The following is a 21,257-nucleotide window of genomic DNA, read 5'->3' on the forward strand; positions in this document are numbered from 1 at the left end:
GGTTGTACGAAGTACGCAGCTACGCTAATTAATTTAATCTTTTTGTGTGATGATGACAATAGAAGTTACATGATTAGAACATATTAAATAAATTACTAATGCATTCATTTGCTGAAGGCACAGCGCTTTAGTTGTAGAGAAACTATTGATCTTGTTTGAGATATAATAACTTATTTATATAATTAAACCAGTCTTATTAAGTTTAATTAGTTAATTAGAAGTGGCAAAACAATAATCTGTTTGGAAAGTGAGTTTAAAGAGAGACTAGTGGTGTAGCATGCTTAGTAAGTTAATGGGCGTTGTTTAAATTTTAACATCCGTATGATTCATATTACTCCTACTTTTTTGAATTTAAAATGAATAATTTACTAAATTAAAATTAAAGTAAAAAATGAATATTTGTGACAACAATCCTAAAATTATTGTAGCAATCTGTAAAATATTTTATAATATTATAAACATTATTTAAATGAAGGTATTATGATTTTGCAAATAAATGGCAATTTTAGAGTAATTACTTTATAGTTTATAGCATAGAATTTTGTCTGAATTTAAAAGCTTTTCATTTAGGGTTCCAGAAAAAAAAAAGAAAAAGAAAGTTAATGAGTTAATTTTCTTCGCTCTTAATATCAACCCAGGACAAACATGCTACAAAACTGTTCCTCCGAGAAAGTTGAGGATGCATGGAACTGTTGACTGTTTTCGTTCTATCATAATTAATTATCATGAAATAAAACTATTTAGCTGATAAAAAGACGTTTAATATTAATACTATTTTTAACTTTTATTTAGAGATTAACAATCTGTGAAGAAAAAAGCACAATAAGTAAACAAATGACCAGTGGAATCTGTTGAGGAGAGGAACTACCCATTGGTAGCACTCTCGGGATACCCACTTTACTGGTCAGTCCCGAAGGAGATCTCTGGGCCTTTGCCGCTTCAGACGGCGTGGAGGATTGCTAGGAATCGTAGGAGAGGCGAGAGACTGTACATAACGATTAGAAAATGAGAAAATGTAGTAATTCTGATAGTTTCCTTTGTCTACCTGCTTTATGAAAGTATTGTCGAATTCAGGCTTTAGAAAAAACTATTTGTCGTAATATGTTTAATATGTAATAGATTGAAATTTCTGTACTGTCCATATGTTGTCTGCTAGGCTGAGCCCCAGAGTTCTAGTTGTAAATTAGTCTTTTTAGTTTCATATTAGCCTTTTGTAGTTTAGATCTTCGTTAAAATAGTCGGCAAAGAAGATTGGCATGTTTTGTCTTGGCTTGTCTATCAGGACTATGTATGGGTTCAATGTTTGTCGTTTGTCCAAGTCTGTGTAACTACCAGGTCCATTACCAATCCAAGTACTAGGTCTGTGAAGAAGAGGATGTTATTGAAGTAGACAGGATGACAGGAGTCTCGCCAGAGAATGTCGAGACATGATGGCATTTTTTTTGAGGGTTCTTAATTTTTTCGCTGATGGTTCTATAGTGTGTTATTTTACTGAATAGCTTTTTCAGTTAGTTCACATATTCTTGAAAACCGCTGAACCAATTGTAAAAATGTAATTTTTGTTTTACTTGAAACATTTGTCCTGGAAAATTAATTAGACTAAGGACACTTCTCTCAGGGGACCAAAAAAGTCCTTAAACTTTTTGAAAACTGAATTTATTTCGAAAAAGTAATTATTTAAACCTTGGTTCTTCTCAGCATGGATGGATTCTCTCTCAAGTGTCTTCTTTCTGTAATGTACGGTCCTATTTCTGGTTTACTGTTAAAGGGGGCTTAAAATTTGGTTTGAAGAAAACTTAATAAATAGTCACTTTGTTGAACATGGCTTTTTTTTTTTTCTAAACTTTGGCTAGAAAATAAATTACTTAAGATTTATAAGTTTTCATTTGACCAGTTTCAACGCAGAATTCAGAGGAGGGTTCGGGAAAAGTTGTAAGATTACTTTTTTGATTATTGTTCAGTTAAAAAGGAATAATGTTGGTAATAATTGAATAATATAACAATTCAAGTCCTTAGAATTTGAAGAAAATTTGAGAATTAGAATTTTGAGTATAGTAGTTAGAACAACTCTAGGTAACTAATTTAATTGCTTTTTCATTCGGTCAGGAACTTACAGTATTGTTTTAAAGTAACCTTACCGCGAAATGTACGATTAAATTAAATATATAATCTCAAATAACATTACAATTACAGCATACATAAAAGTACATACATGATATAAATTGTGAAACATGTATCAAAAATCCTTAGCTTTAGGGGTACACTCGACAAAAAAGAAACATATATCATGACATAAATGAAAGGAAGAAATAAAAAATTCTAAGATCTGTATCAAAGAAACTCTTAAATTTAAAATAAATCTTTGATGCTAAAGCCAAGTTGAGAAATTTTGTCTAGCACTTATAATGGCTTAAATAAGTTAGATTGTACAAACCCTGAATGTTTCATAACAGGTTGTTTTTCAGTTCATTAAGCCTTACTTTAAAATCATAATTAAGATAAGGAACGTTTAGCAATTCAGTGTCTCTTTCAGATAATAAGAAGAGTCTAATTAACTATAATCATTTAGTATGAATTCTGAACCTTTCTCAGCTAACATGTAAACAGCAGCGTTAGTATTTCCAGATGGTATTGTTGGCATGACTGAAGCATCGATCACTCTCAGATTATCTATTGTATGTACTTTGAGATGAGGATCAACAACCGTGGTTTTATCACTACGCGGTCCCATTTTGGCTGTACCTATTGGATGACCTCCAGGTTCTGAATAATATTTGATACAACACTCCACAAGATTTTCTAAATCTGGATCGGAAAAATCACAGTCTTCCAGTAGGGGACTCGCTGTTAGGGAATACTTTTTCAAAGATGATGAAATAATTTTGAACATTTGTCTCAGACCAAGCTTTAGTGGCTCTTTATCTGAACTGTTTTCGAACAAATTTGGATCTATCAATGGAGGATCAATATAATTTGAGCTATTCAATCTGATAGAACCTGACGAATTCGGTTGCAAGTTCGACATATAGAAGGAAATGCAAGATTCATCAAAGCCAAACCCTTGTACCACGATTCCTTGAACAATTTGAGTGTCTACAAAGTTACTAGTATTGAAAAACATTGTTGCCACAGGCGTGGGAGCACTCAACACACCTTTGCGATCCCTGGCATACTCTATAATCGCATTAGTTGCCTTCACTTCGTCCGAAAAATCAATTTCTGTGCTGTTAATTTGGTAAAGTAAAATTACTACAGGATGATCGACTAGGTTTAACCCCACATTTGGGAGATCCGCATAAACTTCAATATTCAATTCTTCCAAGTGATCCCTTGGCCCTACTCCAGATAACATCAACAGCTTTGGAGTATTTACTGAACCTGCCGATAGTATAACCTCTTTGCTTGCGTAGACATTGTATTTTTCTTCGCCAGTTATGCAACTTACACCAATAGCCCTTCTTCTTGGTCCCTTACTGAACAGAACCTTAGTCACCAAGGTGTTCATAAATATATACAGGTTAGGTCTGTCTTTGATTGGATAAATATACGCTTTGGCTGAACTACATCTCGTTGAACCATCCACATTAAACTGGATATGAGCTGCACCATTCTGGTTTGGACCATTGTAATCTAGTTCTGGCAAGTCGACCACTTTCCTAGTATCCACTATATCCTGAGCCAGTTCAGGCCAATATCTTGGATATGAAACTTTAAGTGGTCCTTTCGTTGAATGATACGGAGATTTAGATAATTCCGGTATGGTCATATTTTCTGCTTTCAGAAAATAAGGTAACACACTGCGGTAATCCCAGCCAGGATTGCCCATCTTCTCCCACAAATCGTAATCATGAGCAACTCCTCTGACGTACATCATGTGATTAACTGTACTGCAGCCACCCATTCCACGACCTCTTACATAAAGACAGTATCCATCCATTCCTAAACCTAAACGTAAGATTCACGTTTGTAATAATGGTATAATATGAGATATACAATAGGCAAAAAAAGTATTTGCACACCCTGTTATTTTAAGGTTTCATATAAAAAAAAAATCGCTTTTTTACCCAAATTACGTTTATTTAACTTCTTAAATCAAGCACTATAAGAAGATAAATAAAAATATGCAAAAGAGTCAAATAAATTAAGTATAAAGAACATAATGTTATTTTATACTGCAAAAAAAGTATTTGCACACCTAGTTAAACATTTCAAAAAATAATTTGGTTGACCCATAACCAATCATAACATTGTCCTTAATATTTAGTGTGCATCCCTTTAGCTTCAATTACGGCTTGTAACGCCTTGGCATTGATTCAACTAAATTTCTTGTCACCTCATCTGATAAATTGTTCCAGGAATTAACTGACACTTGTCTTAAGTGCTCCTTACTTGTAATAGAGGTCTGGCGGACTTTCCTGTCCACAATATGCCACAGATTTTCAATTGGGTTCAGGTCTGGTGATTGAGGTGGGTTCAGTAATATTCTTGGGGCATTATAAAGGAGCCATTCTTTTGTAATGTTGGCCGTATGTTCTGGATGGTTATCCTGCTGGAAATGAAAATCGTTCTCCAAACATAATTTTACAGCACTTGCCTTCAAGTTGCCTCGCAACACCTCCAAATAAGACCGAGCTGTTATTATGCCCTCAATAACTTCTAAATTATCCACCCCAGAGTAAGCCATACAGCCCAAACCAAGATATTTCCTCCTCCATGCTTAACAGTTTTTAATATATTTTTTGTATTCAAACCAATTTTATTTCTTCTCCAGATTGTTATTATATTTTGTGGTTTAAAAACCTCAATTTTGCTTCCATCAGAAAAAAATAATTTTTTCCCGAAATTCAACAGGTTTTTTAACAAATTCTTTGGCGAACTCAAGACTTTTTCCTATTAACCTCACTAATAAATGGCTTTTTTAAGGGTCGCCTGCCTCGTATGCCTTTATTGTGAAGGACGTTTCTTATTGTTTGAGGTGTAACCGTCTTTCCTGAACAAGACGCCAGGTCATGCGCAAGTTTTTGAGCGCTGTGAGTTGGTTTCCTCAGCGCGGCTTTGACGACCTTCCTCCTCTCCCGTTGATTTAAGGCTCTTGGTCGACCTGTTCGCTGTTTATTTTCTGTTGTTCCTCTTTTAATGATATACCTCACTGTTAAAAACGATAAATTTACTTTATTTCCGATTTCTCTATTACTGTTTCCAGCACGATGTAATATAAGCACTTCCTGTTTCACACTCACAGGAATTTTTCTAGATTTTGGAGCCATCTCAATGCACTAGTTGAAAACACAATTAAAACTAATGAATTTAATAAAGGGAGTATAGACAGTACCAAAGGTGACGTTAATCCTCTTTTGTTAGGGCATTTGTTTTATTTACATGTCAAGAGATCCCAAATTACAGCTGTGCAAATACTTTTTTTGCAGTATAAAATAACATTATGTTCTTTATACTTAATTTATTTGACTCTTTTGCATATTTTTATTTATCATCTTATAGTGCTTGATTTAAGAAGTTAAATAAACTTAATTTGGGTAAAAAAGCGATTTTTTTTTTATATGAAACCTTGAAATAACAGGGTGTGCAAATACCTTTTTTTGCCTATATCATATGAATATAATTTAAGATATAAATAACAAATTATTCATACCATAACATCCATGTTCCTGTTTTATTGAAGTATAATTCCAGTCATATTTGGAAAATGCGAATAATCCGTTCATCGCTGGAATGTCGGTCAGAAAGTTATCCTGGTCACCAGCTTCAATGAGTAGCACCTTCCAGTTCGGATTAGCCGATAATCTATTCGCTACCACACATCCTGCAATTAAATAATACTTAATTAAAATATCAAAAGCGTGGAAATGTTAGTTGTGCGATTAAAACACTTGATTTTATATTTTATAATAATTTAGGCAATATTTCATTTTTTGTTTTTTGGGGTGATTTCTCTTTTTATTATAGTTTAGTATTTCAATAATCACTCCTAAATAATTTCGCTATTTCTTATGTTAAGTGTAGGAATTTTAATAAGCATCACCTTCTTTTTATCAGCCAGGAAAATAATAGAATATTGTTTCATTCAAAATAATTATAACGAAATACATGAAATAGACAAACCTAAAACAAAACTTTGTATTTTTGCCAAGTTAGCCATTAAATAAAAGGTTTAAATTATCTCTTTATTCTAAATGTTTATCTTAAGATATAAAACATCAATAAAGGAATTACTAAACACCGAAAATAAAGCGAAAGACAAAACACCTCTTTTCCTAAGTTTACTGAAATGTGGAAAAGCGGCATGTGAAAGCCAAATGATAGCGCAGACAAATTTCTAGTAGGCCAACCCACCATTGAATTAAGCAGTTAGATGAAAAAAAGTTTTTGGAGTATAATTACTCTCTCTGTGGAAGACAAATCTCTCTGACCGCATGTAAGAAACTTCTCTCTCATAAAACAGTATCTTTTGTCCTTTGTTAGCCATTCAGATGTAGATATGTACTGCAGATATCCCTGTCGATCATTAGACTATGCTTTCCATGTATGCTGATGTTAATGCTATCCTCTCCTCTGATCCTGACTTAGTAATCTTCAGCAGAAATATGCAGACGCATCTTACAAGTTAAGAGAAATGATTTTATAGGTCGGTAAATTAATTTCTCTCTTGAAAAAATAACACTACCAAAAACTGCTCTCTGAGATTAGATGCCGTCCGCTACCTTGGGCTATTCATAAATTAAAAACTAAAATGGAACCCACATACTTTACTCAAGTGACAAGTAATGAACACACGATGTAGACAGCTCAAAAGACTGTTAGATACCAGACTAGGACTGTCACTAGACAACAAAACGGCTTTAATATAACACTTAAATCGATATGGATCTACGGAGCTAGGGTTCTGATAAGCGTTCCAACCTCAAAGAATCTAAAACATGCAAAAATAAGGCCTTGGTGCTCAAGAGGTTTATAAACAAAGCTATTGGTCAATCCTACATAAACTTTTGACTTTAGTTTTGCATCTTTCGATTTGGTACTTGGTCGCAAAGCCCAACAATGATAATAGACTTTATTTTACTTTTTAAAAAATTACTTTCCGTCAGAGTTGGGGTTTGTAATCTTTTTAGATTACAAAGACTCATTTCACTTGATATTTTCACAAAAATAAAAATAAAAAAAAACTTGTATAATATCTTTACACAATTTTTATATAGCAGCTCTTGATGATCACAAAAAGCCCAAATAATTGTATAAATAAACCGCAACTGGGTCTTTTAATCATCAAATGACAAAAATTAAAATGTATTAATACCTGCACTGCCAGCTCCGACAACGATGAAATCGAATTTAATTTTTCTACAGCTGGTGCAACCAGAAGAATCTTTTGGCTTGAAAGCTAGATCCAACTGTTCTGGGTAATATTTGGACAGAAAGTAGCCCATTGTACTGAAAAAAGTTGTTATGTTCATTGTGGTCAGTAACTGGTCTGAAGTTACTAAATTGTTACTAAAAAACAAAATGTTCTAAATATGTTTGATAATATTTTTGTAAAAAATAGAAGAAGTACATTTCAACAGAAAATTAGGTTATCATGGTATGAACATGAGTTCAGAATAGATATTTTCTCTAAATTAGAAAAAAGTGATTAGATAATTGTGTCGTAAAAATAACAATTTTGAGAAAAAAAAGTGTTTTAAACTTCTTAATTAACTCCCTTTTCACTTTAATAAGTAATTAGCTGGTTTATTAAATATTTTTTAGCTTTTATAATGATTTTTTTTTTTCGATATTTTCTCACACAATAATATCGGAGGAAGAACTGCAATCGTGCCAAATTTTTTATCTTTAATTTTCATTCAGTTTTGTGTTCCTTGAGTCCTAAGAAGTGGTTTTTTTGAGATGGTTGTACAAGTGAGTGTGTTTCTGTCATTTTTGTGTGGTTTAGGTGCCACAATAAGCTTTTAGAGGTAATTGGCAAGTGCCACTATACTATATCGATTTTTTTAGTTCTCTGTTTCTTGAAAACATTTTCTATGATTTCTTCTTTAACTTGGTATCCCTATTGCGCATAAATGCACAATATCCTTGGTATCCATCCAGCATAATGTAAAACGCAACTATTAGTTGCTTCGAATGAATCAATTATACCTGCATAATGAATTACATAATAATTTTTTACGACAGAATAATTTTTAAATTAGACAACCATAAGTCTATGTTATTTAAATTAAATTCTATTTCCGATTCATAGTCTGAAGCTGTACAATTTAATTCTTTGAACCAGAGACTATTGCATTTCATGATTTCTAAACTGACTAATTTAGGATACCTATGTTCGGCATAATTAATAGTTTTGAGTATGTAATTTAAGTGGAGCTGAAGTGTATATACAAAAGGAAAAATTAAGTGTGAATCTAAATAAATTAAATAAGATGGTGTGTGAGAAGGCAGGTGAAGCAATTTTTCTTATAAAAACACACAGAAATCTATTTAATAGATCAAATTGTTAGCTGGCATAAGTATTATCTCTACTCTTGGACAAAAGCATGACTGTTTTACCCACGATGATCTATGTTAAGTTACTAAACCGCTTTTGATTACTGTAATTTGGCTTGAAAACATCGAATATACAGTTCTGTTTAGAATTAACACTCAGAATGTACTAGTATTTTTAGCCCGTAGTCTATAATTTAACTTGTTTAAATTAAATTAAGTTTTTCTAATTTTAAAGGATACTAAAAGTTTAAACTTTTATTATAATAATTGTGATTTTCAAAGTTTGGAAATGGTATTCAGATTTACCTGCTTTACAATCAGCTAACGGGTGACTACCACTGCCAGGTAACATGTAAAAAGAATCTTTACAATTTTTGACGGTTGAATACATTGCAATTGAAACAGCAATTTTTAGAGCAAAGTCAGTTGGCATTAGAGCAAAGTCAGTTGGCAATGATAGCACTTTTATTTCACAAATAGTTCACGTAATGTAATTTACATTACGGCTGCAGGTTAGTAAGGGTGAGCTATCAGCATTTTAGTTAAAAAATTCACAAACGGTTCTCAGAGCCTCACTTGTAAATTCTATCATCTATTGGCTATTCTCACGGTGGTGTAAATCTTCTTTCTTTTACCATTTATTGGGGTGGAAATAGTTTCAGGATTGATTCACTGATCAAATAATTTTCTTATAAGCTTCAAAATAATATCTAGAAAAAAACATCACGTTACATGCTTACCTACTTAGTTTAAACGCTCTACGAATGCTAGGTGTAACTTTCAAATGAATAATAGAATTTAGGGCAGTAGATAATCACTTTACAATAATAATAATTTCTAACTTGACTCTCTTTACTATTAGAGAAAACTTTGCACAGTTCTCAGTCCATTTATTAAACTATTAACTCAACTAAAATTATCGGGAATTATAGACTGCAGTCTACATAATACTATCCTAAGGTATAGGATTTAAGTTATCTACTTAAGCTAAGAACTTAAAACAAGCTCTAGTTTTAGCTGTAACTTATGTGCAGTAAATTCGGTCGACTTTAATTATTCAAGTTTTCGAAGTGTATTAAATTGATAGTTACACAAAAACTTGTCACCATCTCATAATTATTGTCTCTCCTCACGATCGTGTTCATTCTTTTATTGTTTACATCGTTTGAGAAGGTATTTTAAAAATATATATATATATATATATAAATTAAATTTGTAATTTCATGTAGCACTTGAAGGACAAACTTTGTCTAACCTAACAACTGATTTATTTAATAAAATCAGATATTACGTTTCTTCTCAGATTTCATTTCAGAACAGGTTCCAGTTGTGCGGTACTTAAGGTGCTAACAATTTATTAGTTTTTAAAGTAACAATGCCACTTTTATATTAAATTGAACTTATAAATTTTATTCTTTTTCCAACCAATTGGAAAAGGAAAAAAGAGAGAACCGTTCCTTTATTTCCAACTATTAAAAATACAAGTAAAACTTATCGGTTACCAATATTACAATATGATTCAATAAATATTATTTTATTTCTATTGGAATAGAGACATTAAACTGTAATTAGATTTCTAGACGACATAAAGTTGACTTGAAAACCATGAAGAACATTTATATCCATGAAATCAGTATTTGCAGTAAGAAATAAAAATTCTGCTTAAGCGGAAAAATTTTACTTACTTTTAATTTATTAGTTTAGTTTATTTATAGTTAAAATTTTGCTTTTTCTTAATGCACAATTACGTTGTGATTAACCTATGAAGGTAAGGAATGCAAAATATTGATTTAAATATTTATCTTCAGTGCTGGAGATCGTTGTAAAATATCTCTGCATTTTCGACAAGAGGTAATTAATTCGAAGGTGCATTATACGATTTTTGGCCAGCCCGGTTGGGCTTATTAAAATACATCCTATGAAGTCCTTAAAAAGGCTGGCGATTTTGAAGAAATGTTTGTCCCCGATTGTTCAGGTTGCAGTCTTGCAGTCTTCAACGGACTTAGAAATAGAAATAGAAAAGAAATTTATTATTCTGGTACAATTGTCCCCCAAGAATAAATACAGGTACAAATAGAGGCCTTAATAGTTTGGCTGTGATTGAACAGAAAATAAATAAATATTTACAAAAAAGTGAAAAATAAAAATAACTTAGACTTAGTGCTATATAAGTGCGGCCATTAGAGAATGGAACGAAAAAAGTTTATTAGCAGTTATACCCAAATTTTCTGCACCAGTAAGAAAACAAAAACAAAAAATAAGATTATTCTGCAGTATTTATCATATAGAAGTACCAGCAGCTGTGTTGGAACTGTGGTACCAAATAATGGAGGAAATGAAATTTAAAACTATAAAGACGTTGTCGTTTTCCAAGTAGTAAAAGGTGACTAATCCTTTCTTTACGGTGACGATTCAGAGTTTCTTGCGATTCGCCCAGCCATGAACATAAAGTAGGATCTTTTTTTATAGCAGTCTGCAGTTACATCTAACTGTATTCTACGACCCACTGTGGCTAAACATACAGGCTGTTACGTGTAAAGGTGGAAAAGTTAAATTTAGAAACTACTATTACTTTATTCAAACATACTTGACAGTTTCCCATGAACCTTCTTCTTCACTTATTTCTTTCATTTTTTTTTTTTTTTTTAAGCATTTATTGTCAATTACTTCCTTTTGAATACAAACGTTACTTTTTTTTATTATGTCTTGCTTTATTTTCTTCAAGCTCTATAAAAGTTTTAGCTGCCACCCTTGCTTTAAAATGGCGAAATCTACGGTGGATTTCCCACTTTATTTTTGAAATATTATTTTATTCGAAATTATTTCGGAAATTTTTCTTATAATTTTCCCTAGACTACTTATGCAATTTGTGCACGTAGTTGTATAATTCTTATTTGAATATTTTTTCTATGAGAATTGATTCGTTTTGAGACAGTTTTGGAGAAAAAAGTGGTCTCTGTGAGTAAAGATTTATATATTAAGATTATATTTTATAACAACTGTAGAAAGTTAAGAGAAATGAGCTAAAGTAAAGAAAACTTCTTCAACATTGCTTATAAAACCTTTCTTTGTTACATTTCCTATTCAAACTTAAATATTTATATTATTCAAAGGAAAACTTATACATTTTCTTTATTTGAGATTGATGGAGGATAGTAATTTGTAATCTAAATTCACTCACGCGTGGATTAATACAAAAACTTCTTTAAATTAAAGTTTTAATTTCAAACTTTACTTTGCGTAGCAATAACTTCGCCAGCCAGCAGCCCCCTTATTCAACGGGAACAAATAAAATATATAAAAAAAGATAAGAAAATTGGGAAGTCTAGAGCCCACAATTTATATCAGTTTTATTTTGCAAAATGTTAATTTTTCATGTTCAAATAATTCAATTCGACAGTTTTCTTTTTCATTAAATTTGACAATTTTATTAAGTAATAAAACTTGCATTTAAAGTGAAATTGTTATAGCTCATATTCACTACACAGCAAAGTGTTGTGGGCCACCTTCGTGTACAATTTAAACTCTAGAGATACGTAGAACGGTCATAAATTGTACTTTTCACCCTGTAAAATAGGTAAGCGATAAAACTAACTCTACAATTTCTTTGATAACATAACTAACAGTTTCCATAGTTCTTGAAAACATGCGCGTTTAGCTAAATAAATGATATATCGATTATCACTTTTTTTGCTGACCTGGTGCTAGGAAATATATAGATGTACACAAAGGTTTGACATTAATTCTCTTCGGGCACTGAGTTTGTTTTTAATGGATTTTCTGTTTTATGTACGCGAAAGGTGTCATGCTAATATTAAAACAAACATTTCTGTATTGATTTATTTACTTTTTCTTTGTAAGAGCAGAAATTGAAATCAAATACAGATTTAATGAATTTAGGTTTTCATCGGTAACATTGGATTTGATGTTCCTTGAGTAAGAAAATTTAAAATAATTTTATAAATTGGTCATTGAGTATCTTTCCAGTGTTACTCAAAGACGAAAATCGCTGAAATTTGATATTTCGCTTAGGTGCCACCAGTGGAATGCCACAAATAATGTTTTGGTTGAAATTGGGCAACCACGTGCTAAATTATTATTATTATTTAACTATATGTTATTTTAATATTTTTTGAAAATGGCTGCAATGATTTTGTTTCAACTTGGTGCCAATAGTTGAAACATTGAGCCCAGAAAATTCGATTAGGTTTACTTTTTATGAAAAAGAGTGAATGGATTCTCTCAAAAGTGGAGTTATTTTTCAGCAAAGTTCAGTTTTAACTTTTTTGTACTGAAATGCGGTTAGTAGTAATGAGTAGCTAAAATTTAGTTTAAACTAAACTAAACTCCTGTAGATTTAACTCGTAGGCTTTTCTGTAATCATATACAATTAATGTATTAAGCACATAAACACTACCTTTTCTTTCACAGTTTTCCGTTAGAAAACTTTATTTATTGGGCAGTTATTGGAGAGAAGTGGGAGAAGGCTAAAGAGTTGAATTTCAATGAAATTTTCGGTAACAATAATATCTAATTTTTATTTGAATTAAATAGATTAAAATGTTTGAAGATTATTTGTGAGATTGAAACTTGAGAATAATAGTAAAAGGAACACGTTTGTTTTTATGTGGTATTCCAAAAATACTCGTAGCTACTAGTTCGATACAAAATCAGTATTATTTTTAATGAGGAGTAAAAAACGTATCGGTTATTAGAGACGAGGCCCGCAATGCTTAGTATTTAATATCTCGGTGCCCTTGTATCTTGGGTTTTATTTAATGGTTACTATATATAATATAATATAGTTATGTACATTAGCCAGATGCCACCGAGCTGGACCTGAACATTATTTTACTTAGTTTAGTCCGGATTATTATTTAATAAATGGAAAAAATTAAAAAAATGGAAAGAATTAATTTTTCAGTTTGAGAGATTTTGTAAAAACAAAAATTTATAACGTGAGGGAAAATGAGGATGATACATACAAGACATTTAATGATTTAATTCTTTGAAACAAGTATTTTACAATGTAATTTTTATAATTCGATGTATAGAATAATTAAGTACGACTAGTTGGACGTATTGATTCAATCGTACAAATATACATATTCCATGTTTATTTATATAAATGTATATAGCCGTTTATGGTGGGTTTCTATTACAAAGTAGTGTATACTATATGATACATAAATAATGAAACAACCATTGCGTTGTTGCCAAGGGGAGTTAGTTGTTTCTGAATTATACATTACGGTTGGCTCCTTTATTAGCACAAAACTATTACGCAAAGTGCTAATGTTACTCCAGAGTGAGATATTCACTTTCATCCACGTTCAACTGAGATAATTTATTACCCTTTCAGCGATAATAAAAAAAAAAGAAAAGTCCAATAATAAACCCAATATATTTTTGTAAAGAGAATTCTCTTAGTAGCTTTTTACTAATAGAAATAAATAGCCTTTTAAGGATTCTTTATTCTTGGGCATTTTCTTAACAATCAGCGAAACAAGCTCGGTCTTTATGGAACCAAAGTTGGCACGTTTAAAATTGCATAGCGTGCGAGGACGCTCTGAAACCTCGGTCATTCCCATTCTATTAGGAAGAATGAATAAGAATCTTTTTTTAAAAACTTTATAGCAAATGATAGTCATGTAATATAGAGTCTGTTTCTATTATTGGGGTGAAAACGTAATAACAATCTTGTTACCTAAATTGATTCATATTCTCTGAGCAACTACGTATTTGTTTAAGCCTCCAGTTCGATGTTTTGTTGATTCAGAATTATTGTATTTGTAGGTTTTTCTTAACTATTTAATTAGTGTAATATCATGTTTTATTTTTATATGAAGCTGTAGCCTCACTTGAGATACACAATTAAAGGATCAGTATTAGCCTTCAGGTATAGCTATCTTTTCTCAACCTGGGTCAATTTTGGTGAATGAAGTTTCATTCTATTTAAATTTTATCGTAGAGGTGCCTTTAGTGGGGCACTTACTTCCATCTTAATTGTTTCTTACCCAGAAGCAACAAGTATATTGTACTCTTTAGTTTATTAACTCTTCTAAAACTCTTAGCCTGACGACATCTTCCTTCCTTTCTTCCAAAGCCTTTCCAATTCCCTTAGCCACCACTTTCTGATCCACTACAACATTTCGAAATTGTCAAGGCAGTTTCGGATCCACAGAATCTTGCGCTAGACCCCTCCTCTCCAAGTCCGTCAGCTACTTTGTTACCATCAATTCCAGGAACCCCTGGGCAAGATGCTCTAGTTAACTTCTTCAATCTTCACTTTTTGATAATGCCATCACTATAATATTTCAAGATATCCAAGGCGTAGGTTCGATTCCACAGAATGACATGTTTTGACTCCTCTCTTTCCAAGTCCATCAGCATTTTTTGTTACTATCAATCCTTGTAGGTCCAGGAGCCTGGAAGAGTCTAGCCAACCTTCCCTGGATGAGATGATGTAGTTATTACCTACATTTTTCATACCGACCTACAGTATCGAATTACGTAGATGAGTCTTTCAGAAGGATATATCGTAGGTTTTATGAAAGAGTTTTTAATCGAAACAGATTTCGCATGTAAATAAATTATCTTGTAAGTAATTAAAGTATTATGTAAAATGTAACGGTTCTCTGGGACACAAAAAAAAAAATATCCCAATTTTCTCTTAAAAAAGATATTGGTTCTACGTTTCTGACACCTATGGTTACCTTCTTCAGGAATTGTAAATGAAGTTTATAAGAATGAAATTACATTCTGATTAAAAACATGAACAATAATAATTGTACAGATATTAGTTGCCTGTGTTCATGAAAGGTTACCCTAGCCCAGCGATCGGCAACCCGCGGCTCACGAGCTACATACGGCTCTTTTATCCAAATTGTGTGGCTCTTCAGCCTGTCTAAAATATATTGTATATTTTGATTTTGTTGAAAAAAAAAATGAAAATTTCATTTATCAAAGTAAAGATATTTTTTCAAAAAGAATTTTAATTATGATAGGTTAGTAATTTGAATAGAATTATATTAAAACAAAGTAAGTAATTATATAAGACTGCCGCCTTTTCATTCAAACACAGATTTAGTTATCATTTATTTGTTTATTTACTTTGCAATATGTGAAAGTAAATATATAAAACATTTAAATGTTATTGAATATCATAAAATAATAATTTGTGAATACAAATGATCTTCAGAGTACACTATCATCCTTGCGGCTCTTGGTAAGATTTATTAAAATTATTTAAGAAGAAATGGCTCTCTACTTGAAATAGGTTGCCGACCCCTGCCCTAGCCAATCATCATAACTTTATTATAACAATGGCAAAACATTTAAATTAGTTCATCAGTAAATACATTTTAAATTTGTGGCTAACTTATGTCACTAGTTAACCAGTGTGGTTTTAAGTTATTAAACGTACGTAGTATAAGTATGTTTAATGCCATTTCAGTATAAAAGATAGATACTGAAATCTAGAAAATGATAAAACCAAAAGTATTATTACTCTACTGAAAGGCTTTTCTCTTGCGATTCTTATTGTCTCTGACGGTTTTCTCTCAACTTTTTACTTTATTGATGGAAAGCTTATATTTGAACCATTTCTCCGGGAAAAATTGTTTTTGACTATTCTTAGATTTAATATTAAATTAAATAAGTTATCATATCGAGAATTATTGCAAGAGTAAGTTGTGAATTTGGTTAAAATAAAATAAATAACAGACATCTGTAAACCAGTAACATTGCAGTATAAGTAGCACTTTCATTAAAACTGTCCGGTAGGGCAGTTGTATAAGGGTTGATCGTCAAAAAGTGCACGAAAAAGCGTAACGTTGAAAAAACACCCAACTTTGACAATTTTTTTCTCTTTTTCTACAAAAGATAAAATTCCCAAATTTTCTTTAAAATAAAGGGCAAACCCTTCTTTATAACTGTAATTTTTTTTGCAACAACCCAGAACTAATAGGTTTCGAGAAAATGTTGCCGAAAATGAGCAAAAACGGTTTTTTCAAAAAATGTTCTTGTTGTTGTTGTTACCTTTTTTGTAAACAACGTAGCGCCTAAACGCGTGAACCGATTTTCATGAATAAATAATCAGAGATGAGTGTTTGAAATTAATTAAAGACACAAAATTTACCTCAATATTTTACACTTACTGTACTATCAGTTTTCAGTTTTTGAACACTTCGTTTTCCCCTAACGAGAAAGTTATACGTATATATAGACAAGATTTCCGATAAAAATTCAATTTCCGGATTCTAACATTAATCAATACTTTCTGGCGGAAATATATATATAAAAAAAAGGAGAGGTACTGGAATTGAGAAGGAAAAGAATATTGTATAGTTAAAGGCAGAACGTTCTAACACCTTGTGTGAGTTGAGGATTACAACGGAAATCCCTAGTACATGGATTTAGACTTATTATTTGTGTGGACAGCTTGAGATGTTTCCTCTTTTTTTAATTTTTATTTGATAAAGTCTCTTTTCAAAACTTCTTTTACTTCAAGTGAAGCAGAGGAAGTTTTGCCAGCCGTAAATAGGTTATTCGAAACACACAGGTAATATTTAATATCCCATTTTAAAACTTAAAATACGAAAGTGATGAGGGAATTACCAACATCTGCTAAGTTCAAGCATACTTAATATAATGTTTGCCACATATATGTATACTGCTTTGTAACTTTACTAAATTTAACATATCGCCTAAATTGCTACATAATACTTCTTATTTCTTTAAAATTGAACATATAACGAGTAATTTTTTTAAGCTTTATATGCATGATGTATGTTTTGGATGAGATAATTGATGTTAACAGTCAAGTACAATTAGAATGAGGTGGCCAAAAATATTTTATAAGTAAGAGCGTATAATTTAGAATTTGATTAGGATTAATTACAATAAAAGATAAAATTACTGTTTTAGAGATTAACGAATAGCATTAACACTAATTTGTAGGTGGGATGGCGAATAACGAAATGACGTCCTCACATAGTGAATGACCAGAGCGTGAGAGATCTGGTCAACATTGACTTTTAGGATACCCGAGTTTTGCTTTAATACACGCTGGTACACCACAATTAAAAATGGGGTCAAATTTCTCTTCTTTTTCTGACACTACAGTGAACTAAAAAAATGTAATTTATGAAACATTTTAGCTATTTTTGAATTTTCAGCACATACAAAAAAAAAAATTTAATTACAATGACGTATAAATAAATTGAAATAGCAAACATAAAATCATTATGCATAAAATGATCACTGGTTTAAATATTAATTTCACAGAAAACATTATTTTGATTAATTTATTTTTCTCTGTGAGATTTAGATTTAAAATTTCCTTTAATGTTATTTTATTTTTAATTAAAATATATGTAAAGTTCATGAAATACATATGTACGATCTGTTTAATTAGAAATTTTATAATTAGGTATAGTAAGCAAGGTGTAATCGCTTCTTTTTTTATAGATTTGTGTACCTTTCGACGTTTAATCAACGCTTAACTTAACTTTGTTAAGAGTAAGTATTTATTAAGATTCATTAAATACGCAATAAACTGATGTAGTAAGTATTAATTTTATACTCTGTCGACTTGCAGAGGAATAGTTGAGAGGAGCTTTTAAATTAAACAAAAAAATTGAATAAAAGGTATTTACAGATCAGGGCGAATAGTTTTGTTTGATACGTATGATAGATAGATAGATAGATAAACTTTATTGTATTTAAGCATATAGCTTGTTACAAGTGAGTTGATTGCTGACATGAGTACAATACATAATCACACAAAAGATAAAAAATACTTCTTGTAAATAATTTTTTACCATCAAATAAAGAAAATAGTTCATAGAAAGTATAAAGTAATTTTTTTTTTTTTTTTCCTATTCCTATTTTAATCGTTTAAAATAGAAGAAGAGCGGACTTTTAGAATGGCAGAGAAGTATTTGTATAAATTAAAAATATTAGCTTTAGAATAATTGTTTTTGAAGTTAACTATAATTTGATGAGGTGAGTCACTACTGTTAATATTTATTACATCTCTCATATTATTGTACAAAGTGCAATTTAATAGAATGTGTGTAAGATCTTCCTTTTCATTCAGATTACATAACATACATGTTTTTGTAGGGTCTATTTTGTAAATTATATTATTAATATTAAATTTCATAAAATAATTATTACATAGCCTAAATTCTGCAAAAAATTTAATAAATTTCAGAGGTACATTTAGTTCGAGATATGTTTGACACGTAAGAAAATCTTTAAGAGTATGGATTGAGTATAACTGCTGGGAAAAGCTTGATTTGTACAAACGGTTCAAATCAGCTGTTACTAAGGAAAATTTAATTAAATTTAAAATATTTTTAAAGTTGTCACTAGTACGTAGAAGATCCGTCAGATTACCTAAATGATCAATACGTGTTTTTGAAATAATACATTTAATTTGAGAAAACCAATTGTATTTCAAACAGTTTTTCTTATTATTACTGTTTTGGTCATAGTTAATTAACTGATTGAAACAGATTTTTGGCAACCTATGTTCCTCCATAATTTCTATTTTTGAAATCCAATTAAAAGCTTGTTTTAAAACAGAAAAACTCACATGCAATTTCTCCAGTTTCAAGCCTAAGCAAGTGATTAGCGGTATTTCTTGGAAGACATAATAGTCTCTTAAAAAACCGTAATTGAACCGCGTCAGTTTCATTTAAACACTTCAACTCTTTAACAAAAACTTACAGTTTAAAATGTTAAGTATAAGGGTTGATTAAACGCCAAAAGGTACACAAATCAGCAAGCACCCAACATTTCATTAATTCTTCATTAATATTTAAGTAATTTTACTGCATTAATAATCATTAATATTTTTTAGAATTTATTAGATGTCACAGACCCTTATGCTGGCCATTTTCGTCTACAAAATATTTGTTCAAGTAGCACTGTAGATTGACTGTAATATCTAGTTATTTATAATAATCAAACTATTAAATACAGGTTAAAAAGAAAAACGTTATAAAAAATATAAAAAAATTATGAGGCTAAAAAATTCAAAACTTTTTTTTATAAAAAAAAATGTAATATGTAATATAAAGTAAATAAGATATGTATATTTTTAGGACAGCTAATTATTCCAGTATTTTACTATAAGTAAAATTAAATTACAATAGAGAAATCAATAATTGTTGTTGAATAATCTACTTGTTATAACTGTGTGTTATTTGTGCTCTCGAATATTTCGGTAAGACGAATTCAAGACAGTAGCCTACTCTAACTTTGTCTTTTTCTACTTTAACATGCATGTACATATGTGTGATTTATCATAATTATAACAAAAAAATATTATAAGTGAAGTGGCCAGCATAAGGGTCTGTGATATCTAATAAATTCTAAAAAATATTAATGAATATTAATGCAGTAAAATTACTTAAATATTAATGAAGAATTAATGAAATGTTGGGTGCTTGCTGATTTGTGTACCTTTTGGCGTTTAATCAACCCTTATACTTAACATTTTAAACTGTAAGTTTTTGTTAAAGAGATTTTTGTACCTTTTGGATAGATTTTCCTTTTTGTCTATTTTACAAAGTTACATATCTGCTTTACAGATTTTTTTAAATTTGGAATAAGCAATTCTATCATTATAACCTGATAAGATGGTAAGTCGGAACCGTAACTACCACTAGAGAGATCTTTTTAAAGAATGATTATCGTTAAGGTCCCCCAAACCATCCTCAGTAACAACTTTTTTTGAAAAAGCGTTTTGAATAACATAGGAAGGTATTTGTGCGTGAATAGCAAAATTAAACTGCGATTTCATTACTTCCTTTTAAGAGGAGTAAGAAAAATAAACTGCGATTGCAGAACTTCTAGGCAAAGAGGCAAAGATTTTTTAATCGAACGACAATTCATTGATTTAAATCGGTTCACTCATTGATAATTTAAACGATTGCAGTACTTCCTCTTAGTAGGTGCAAGAGCATCAGCAATGTAGAGGAGCTTTAACCACTTATTCGAGCTGAATTTTATCAAAATCGGACTAAGCGTTATAGAAATATTGGTAATAATAGTTTTAGAAAGGGCCTTATTTGAGTGGGGCAAACTCCCCTCCTTATGAGGCACGGCGTCGAGACTTTTAAAGTGCAAATCTGTACAAAATTTCGATTCGAATGACATTTCATTCATGAAAATCGGTTCACGTGTCGATAATTTGAAACGATTCCTATACTTCCCCTTAACAAGTGTAAGAGCTGATCGCCGCTTTAATGTTACGTAGGGGAGCCCTAACCCTATCATCCTACCAAATTTTATCAAAATCGGGCCAAGATTTACAGAGTAATTAGTAATTATAATTTTGGAGGGGCCCTTACATAAAGGGGGCTAACTCCTCTCCCATTCGATGTACAGGGTCGAGACCCCCAAAAGGCACATCTACATAAAATTCCGAATCGAATGACACCTCATTCATGAAAATCGGTTCGCGCGTTTAGGCTGTACGTTGTTTACAAAAAAGGTAACAAGAACAACAACAACAACAAGAAGAAGAAGAAGAACAAGAACAAGAACATTTTTTGAAAAAGCCGTTTTTGCTCATTTTCGGCAACTTTTTTCTCGAAACCTATTAGATCTGGGTTGTTGCAAAAAAATTACAGCTATAAAGGAGGATTTGCCCCATATTTTAAAGAAAATTTGGGAATTTTATCTTTAGTAGAAAAAGAGAAAAAAATTGTCAAAGTTGGGTGTTTTTCAACGATACGCTTTTTCGT

The 21,257-nt window shown here is 31.0% G+C and overlaps 1 protein-coding gene across 1 annotated transcript; it reads right to left on the reverse strand.

The window, feature by feature from the left end:
- Positions 1–2,551: 2,551 nt before the first annotated feature.
- Positions 2,552–8,887, reverse strand: LOC141460451 (alcohol dehydrogenase [acceptor]-like). Its single transcript, XM_074140446.1, has 4 exons — positions 8,803–8,887; positions 7,313–7,495; positions 5,651–5,821; positions 2,552–3,945 (listed from the first exon to the last, which is right to left on the reverse strand). Exons 1-4 carry the CDS (start codon positions 8,885–8,887, stop codon positions 2,552–2,554), a joined length of 1,833 nt encoding a protein of 610 aa, XP_073996547.1.
- Positions 8,888–21,257: the final 12,370 nt, after the last annotated feature.

Source organism: Rhodnius prolixus, unplaced genomic scaffold (genome assembly GCF_049639745.1).
Source record: "Rhodnius prolixus isolate KJV_2025 unplaced genomic scaffold, Rpr scaffold_6, whole genome shotgun sequence".
Taxonomy (NCBI): Eukaryota; Metazoa; Arthropoda; class Insecta; order Hemiptera; family Reduviidae; genus Rhodnius; species Rhodnius prolixus.

Bases quoted from the DNA above. Each gene is read 5' to 3' on its own strand.
- LOC141460451 (XM_074140446.1), bottom strand. From the start codon at position 8,887: ATGTATTCAACCGTCAAAAATTGTAAAGATTCTTTTTACATGTTACCT. The intron at 7,496-8,802 runs GTAAATCTGAAT...GTAACAATTTAG, and splicing joins GTTAGCTGATTGTAAAGCAG to TAACTTCAGACCAGTTACTG. The intron at 5,822-7,312 runs GTATTAATACAT...ATTTAATTGCAG, and splicing joins TGTCGGAGCTGGCAGTGCAG to GATGTGTGGTAGCGAATAGA.